The 6,891-nt window shown below is 39.1% G+C and overlaps 1 protein-coding gene across 2 annotated transcripts; it reads right to left on the reverse strand.

Annotated features, from left to right (window-relative positions):
* Positions 1 to 2,848: 2,848 nt before the first annotated feature.
* Positions 2,849 to 6,891, reverse strand: LOC5577624 (secretion-regulating guanine nucleotide exchange factor). 2 transcript variants are annotated; one of them, XR_002500813.1, is made up of 4 exons: positions 6,712 to 6,891; positions 5,670 to 6,646; positions 5,447 to 5,601; positions 5,036 to 5,413 (listed from the first exon to the last, which is right to left on the reverse strand). XR_002500813.1 is itself a non-coding variant. In XM_001656568.2 (3 exons), the coding sequence occupies exons 1-3, from the start codon at positions 6,721 to 6,723 to the stop codon at positions 5,514 to 5,516; spliced, it is 1,077 nt and encodes a 358-aa protein (XP_001656618.2). In that variant the 5' UTR covers positions 6,724 to 6,891; the 3' UTR covers positions 2,849 to 5,513. The 2 variants fall into 2 exon arrangements, 1 of the variants encoding a protein (XP_001656618.2); XM_001656568.2 differs by having other exon boundaries at positions 2,849 to 5,601.

Consider the following 6,891-nt stretch of genomic DNA (forward strand, 5'->3'; position numbering starts at 1 on the left):
TTTGTACGAGCCGTTGATGATTGTTGCTAATTCATCTCACGATTTCGAATCAAAGAAAATCAGTTGATTTTGCACTGACACACCTGAGAAAGTATCAGCACCTTTTATGCATGTTAGCGCGTACAGTGATACTTTTTCAAGTCAATATAAACTATCAAGGCTGAGTATTATCACTTTGAAAGGCAAGCTGAAAAGTCATCATTGTTGCCAAAACGAATGACGGGCTACTTAGCCTTAAATAAGAATCCATCATTCAATCATCAGCAATCATCGAAAACTAAAAACCAGTTTTTTCGTTCAAATTTAAAGGAACCCTCATGAAAATATATCGTCGAATTATTGATAGTAATGCAATGATAGATTTTCATGAACATTGCTTTGATTTTGAGCGAAAAAACCAGTTTTGAAAATTTTAAAAACGATTGTGGGTTTTTTTTTTGCCTATGAAGATCTATTTTTGTGAATCTCATATCCTCGAGTGTGATTCATACTATTTCTCAATTTCTATGAAGTTTCTACTTCTTGGCATTGACGCCCTCACTAGGACAAAGCGTGCTTCTCAGCTTAGTGTTGTTATGAGCACTTCCCCAGTTATTAAGGCCGCACGGGACGTCATCATAATCACCCTATCAATTTCAAGATGCAAATCTCAAGAACTACTCCATATATCGATGCGAAAAATGTATCGTTATGATTCTATATGTGTAGTGCTTAACCCGATAAATTTTCAGCTTCATCGGTTCACTAAAACTCGAGATTTGCTTCCACAAAGTTTTGATGATAATTGTTAGAGTGAGACAAAAGATAGGGAAAATAACACGGTCTCCCGTGTCGCCTTAACTGAGAGCTTTCTTTGCCAAAGTTGCCATTTTTGCATTCGTATCCCGTCTTGTGGCAGGTTCGGTGATACTTTATGCCCAGGGAAGTCAAGTAAATTTCCATTACGAAAGGTCCTGAATCGAACTCAGACACCTTCAGCATGGCTTTGCTTTGTAGCCGCGGACTCTAACCACTCGGCTAAGGAAGGCCCCAATTTGTTCTATAGAACATTTTTATAAAAGTAAGAATGTTTTGCTGATATAACAAAGATTAATATGCTTTAAGTCAAAATTGTCTCCTTCTGATCCATAGTTTTTGCTAATTAGTGAGGGAAATTTGTAAAGTATTTTATTATTTGTTTGGTAAGAGATCAAATATTCCAATAGGAATAGGAATATTTTGGAAAGGACTTCAAAAACAATAAAAGCAGGAGGATGAAAATGGAGTTTTGTACAATTCAGTATTTATTCTTGCTTGAAAAACGATCTTAGCGTATAAACTAGAAGGCATTTTAGATTTATCCAAATTCGTAAAATAAAATCGACTTTTCTATGCATTAGAATCTTATTGCTAAATCGTACCCCCAACGGCTTCTTCCACGTCCATACGAACAGGTTTTACGCAGCCTTTCATGCACACGAGATTACAATTATGGTCAACTTGTTGTTGTTGCTGCTGCTGCTGACGTCCACCATTGAATCCGTATAGCCTTCGAGCACATCTCCTGCCATCACTGGCTTGGGCAGTTGCTTTGCTCTGATTGTAACTGAACAACATCCACAACGGAAACGAAACTCCGCCAGAATGCACTTGAGCGGCTGGATTTGCGAATCCAGGAGGTGGAGGCAGCTGCGAGGCACGTTGGGGATGAGATGCGGCTCTTTGGGCACAATACGGATGGACCGAACACGGGGAAGGATGCTGTTGATGCGATGGGTGTTGATAGGGACCGTAAGGAAACGTATGGTGATTCGAATAAGGCGAATGATTGTTCTGTTGCATGTACACTGGTCCGTTGTAAATATGCTGATTGTTCATCTGTTGAGCATACGCGAACATGCGATTTATATCCGTATGGGCGAAGTAAGGATTGGTAAGGTCGATTTGAAATGGTGAATCCTCGGTCAACTGACGCAAGTGCACTAAGTATTGATGATAGGGCGCCAGCGTTGTTCGTCGATTTGGATTCAGCAAATCTTGCGAACTTTCTGTAGTCTGGAACGGTTTTATGAGTGGTTTGTGTGGCGCTTTTGGTGTAGCACCTTTAGCCCGATCCGGTTTGACCGAAGTATAACGAGGGAACCAATGTGGCGTGGTATTGTACGAGACAGCTTCCGGAATACACTTTACGTTTTGTGGTTTGACTGGTGTGTTCTTGAAATCTTCGGTCCATGCCGAATAACGGTTGAGGTCATCCATTTTGTCACCCAAATACAGACAACATCTTTCACGATGCTTGTGATCACAGTGGCAGCAGTACGATGGATCTGGTGTCGAGCTTCGACCTAGTGGAATGTTCTTGTTCTGCTTCAAGAACATGCTTTCCATACGCAAATCATCCTCAACGTCTCGAATATCGACAATACGCGCGTTCAAATCAACCATACCAGGCTGGTTGCCATTGCTGAATCTATACAACGGACGAGAATACTGCACATTCGGTAGCAGATGATGAATATCCACGCTGTAGTACTGCTCAACGGATGTACGCGGACTAGGCATCTTGGGCTCAGGCTGCTTCCTACCCTTTTTCTTAGACCCACAGCACCTTGCCCCCATGAATATAAAAAATCTTACAAAATAGTCTATACACTGGGGGGACAAACACGAACTGATTTTTCTTCCCTACATGATCTACCTTTATATACGGAGCCTTGATCTTGTGCATGTTTTACCTACACCGTGTAACTTAAGTTGATTTGGTTTTTTGCACTATGCCATCGATTGCAAACTTCAAGAGGTAGATTTTTCAAACAGCAAATATTTGCAAAGCCAATTTGCCTTTCCTCTTCTTTTTATGGCAGCAAAGCATAATTAAAACAACTAACTACCTGCTTGTCTGCTTTGTGTGTAACTGATCCTTCATTTTTTCAATAAACAATATACCTAGTTTAACTCTCTAGATAACGGGTAAAAACTGGGATCGAATTCAAGCTGCCCTAGTTACTCAGTATAAGATATGTTGCTCGTAGGCAGGTATGGTAGCAGATCTCTTTTAGAGTCTTGATAACTGTTTTAATGCAAATCTCTACAAAGTCTCTATTTTCGATAAATGGTTAAATTTTTTTTTTAACCAAAATAATCTCTTAAGTCATTTTATTTCTTTTTCTTTGTAGTGCACAATTGCAGAGGCTCTAGAGAAACCTTTAGAGACTCTCATGCGATTAATCCACTGGTTCTTCCGCAATTTCTTCTCAGACTCCTCGAGAAAAAGCTTCAGGAAACGATTTTTGCAGGGGTTATCACTGGATTATTTTCAGAACTCTTCTCTACTATATGAATTCAACCATAGTTCCTTCCATTATTGGCTCAAAAACACTACAGGGATTATCCCAGCTATTCTTCAGATCACTCATAAATTTTCTCAAGTTTTCCATTCAAGGATGTTTTTTCAAGAAAAACCTTCAAAAAATCTGCAGGATATTAACCAGAGGTTTAATTATTTACTTTTCATTAATTATCATGGAAATTTATTTATAAAATCCTCCAAGACTTTCCCGAAAGTCCAGGAATTCTTTCAAAGATTCTTGCAGCAGTTCTTAGGATTTACATAAGAAGAAACTCCGGACTATACTGCTTATGTAAATCCTAAGAAGTGGTATTCATCTAAAAATTAAACAAAATCTCTTGAAAATGTCGTGGAGACATCCCTGAAAGTATTCCTGGAGAAATTTTGCATGCTTGAGGAGTTTTGTAAAGAAGTTCTGGGAAAATTCCTGAAGGAATCTTATAACGAAAATACGGAAAAACTTCTGAAGGTATCCTTAGAACATGACTGCCCATGCCCAGCCCACATCAGACCCGCGATTTCATTTTGTGCGGTACGTGAAGTGTTTGAAGACTCTTTTCAAACCTGACGCGTTGGCTGCACTACCATCTATAAATTATAACACTTCAAAATGACATTTTTATATTCAAATTAAACTCCATGTCCATATTTCAATTTGTTGATTTTTAAACAGTTTTTAGTTTGATTTTTCGCAATTTGCTTTAATTACTCATTTCAAAAGAATGAAACTCAATTTATCGGATTAGGCAAGAACAAGACAAACTTCTCTCCCATATATTTTACCCTGTTTTTGGAAAAAAAAATCTTCTAAGCTTGAAGTTGTTGCCAATGACAAAATTTATCGAATATAATTTTACTGAATCAGAAGCTCAATGTTACACAGGAATTCAAAACATTTCTCTAAGATAAGGTAAATACCTAGGAAGAGATTACGTTAACATCGAGTGAATTAATTTTGGGATTTTCAAATATTTCCTGGTAAATTTCTGACAGTATTATGAGCACAATATTCAATTCTTTTTATTGTGTGAACAGCGGATTGAAGTCCTTCAAAACATGATTATAAGCAACAATTCAGGAACAATTCACATTCTAAAAAAAATCTGCGCAGCATTTTCGTAAAATCCGAAACATGATTCACAAATAATCCTTGGCAAGATTTGAAAAGAATTGAGTTAAAAACAGGATTTTTAAAAGAACCTGGCCATGGTTCTGATGTAGTCCTGAACACAACTCCAACAGAACCAAGGAAAGGATATTCTTCGAATCGTGTTCAGGACTTTCAGCAGCAATTATTTTCAATTTGTCTAAAGGAAACCTATTTTCGGTGACTGATTTTCGTTCGATTTCAGGGAAATGTTGAAATTGCTAGTTTATTAAAAGTATATGGCCCGCTGCACAATATTACTTAAAAAATATGAAGCAAATTCTAAGAAATCCCTGGAGACATCTCTGAAGAAATTACTGGTTGAATTCTTAAAATGTTCTAAACAAAGATCTTGGAGAAAATCCTAGAGAAATCGATGCTAGTCATGGAGGACTTCCTTAAGAAACTTTTGTGAAAAATATTAGGATTAATTTCTGGGGTTATCCTTAAAACTATTCAAGTTTGATTTTTTGAAGGTATCTTGAGCGAAATTCGCAAGGAAATTTTTTGGAAGCCCATAAATTTCTCAATGAATTCCTGATAAAAATTTTGGAATAATATCCGAAGAACAGCTTGAGTCATTTGAACATCTGAAACAATTTCTGACGAAATGCTTGGGACAAAATATGAAAAAATGTAACAAGAGATTTAAAAACATGAGCTCACATGAATAAACTTAGTGAAATATCGGTTCGAATTATTTGATAAATTGTTATCAAAGCTCTTTTTTCCTGGTTCCGTTTGGTTTCTTGGTTCTTGTTTAGTCTCTTGATAAGAATGGGGTATCTAAAGTTCCTAGTATTGTTATACTTAGTTGCTACCAGCCCTGCGTATTATTTTTTTTTGCGATTGGGTCATCCAAAAATGTTAAATTTATAGTGTGAAAATATTGTAAATGTCATTAGTTACTGCGTCACTAGGCTTCATTGATTCAATCCCTTAATTTTTGACTATTTTCCAAATGGCTTTCCCTTTTACCGATAGTTCCTAATCATTCAAAAGCGCAATATACTTATTTCTATTCGCGTCTAAACTTCATCACAGTTTCTTTAGTGCCCAACAAAACCCAGCACCAGCAGCTATGTCTTTGATATTGACCATACCCTCTATTCTAGTTGGTGACCACCTGTAAAGACGAAAAAGAAGTGAACATCTTAATTGGTTCTTATTCAACAAAAGCCAAAAAAATCTTACACATTCTGTACGCCTCCCGTTCCGCAGTTTCCATGTTCGTTCCATCCCCAAGTGTAAACGCCTTCTCTCGTGAGGGCCATCCCGTGCTGTGATCCCAAGCAGAATTTAACCACCTCGCTTTCGACGTCCAACACCTTTGCGGGCCCATTCTCTATCCGATCGTCATCAGTCTTCGCCACGCCCAGCTGCCCGTAGTTATTCCTACCCCACAGGTAAACCCGACCGTCGCTCATTAGATATCCCGAGTGGGACCATCCTGATTCCAATTGCTTTACAACGTCTTGTCGTTGCTCTTGATTGCACTCCATGATAGCTTTAGGGCTCTGCCCAAATTTATTGTCCCCCACGCAAGCAATTCGCTGCTGGCCCAAAAGAATAACCAGATGGTTTTCTCCACTCGCAACATCCGCAACGGGTTCCGGGAATCCCAGCTCATAAAACTGCACGCCTCCATGCAACACACTCGATTGCGTTGTCCCTTCTTGCTGTAACCATTTGGCTTTCCCAAACACCAATAATTTTCCTTGGTCCGTTAGCACACAAGTGTGCTTCAATCCGAAACAAACTTTTCGCGCCCTTGCTCCGTTAGGCAACTGTAACATGGTCGGAACCGTCAGGCATTTCACTCCTTGGTCTGCCACTTGGTGCCACACATTTGAACCCCACAAAAAGAGGTCGCCTTCATGGGAAACTGCCCCGGAAACATCCCATCCGCAAGCAATCGAACGAAATCCAAACCGACCTACCAGTGTGAAATGGCACACATCTTCCAGGTGACCGAGACCCAGCTGGCCGCGGTTGTTCCATCCAGTGCAATAAACCTCACCGGTTTGGTCAAGCGTAAGCAAGGTGTGACCACCACCGGCACTTATCCCTCCGATGCGGCTCGGATCGAACGGAAGCGATTCCACCTCGTGCGGCGTTTCACACAATTCCGAACTGAATCCAAGTCCCAGCTGACCGTGGCTGTTGGCGCCCTGTAAATATGTGATGGTTTTAGAACATAATCACCTACCTTACCTGCATATTAGAATTTCAATACCCAACAATACATTCTGCAAATTTTAACTGATTTCGGTTCCTTGACCCGATGTAAAGTTTAACTAATTGGTTATCGTTATACCTAAATAAACTTAAGAAATTCAAATTTTAAACACGATATTTCAATGTTTAGTCTGGCTCGTCTGACTCTGACTGAGTGTTTATTTTGAATAAAATTACC

Source organism: Aedes aegypti, chromosome 2 (assembly GCF_002204515.2).
Source record: "Aedes aegypti strain LVP_AGWG chromosome 2, AaegL5.0 Primary Assembly, whole genome shotgun sequence".
NCBI lineage: Eukaryota > Metazoa > Arthropoda > Insecta > Diptera > Culicidae > Aedes > Aedes aegypti.

Coding starts and splice junctions, on each gene's coding strand:
- LOC5577624 (XM_001656568.2), bottom strand. Junction 5,602..5,669: donor ACGGGAGGCGTACAGAATGT/GTAAGATTTTTT, acceptor TCGTCTTTACAG/GTGGTCACCAACTAGAATAG.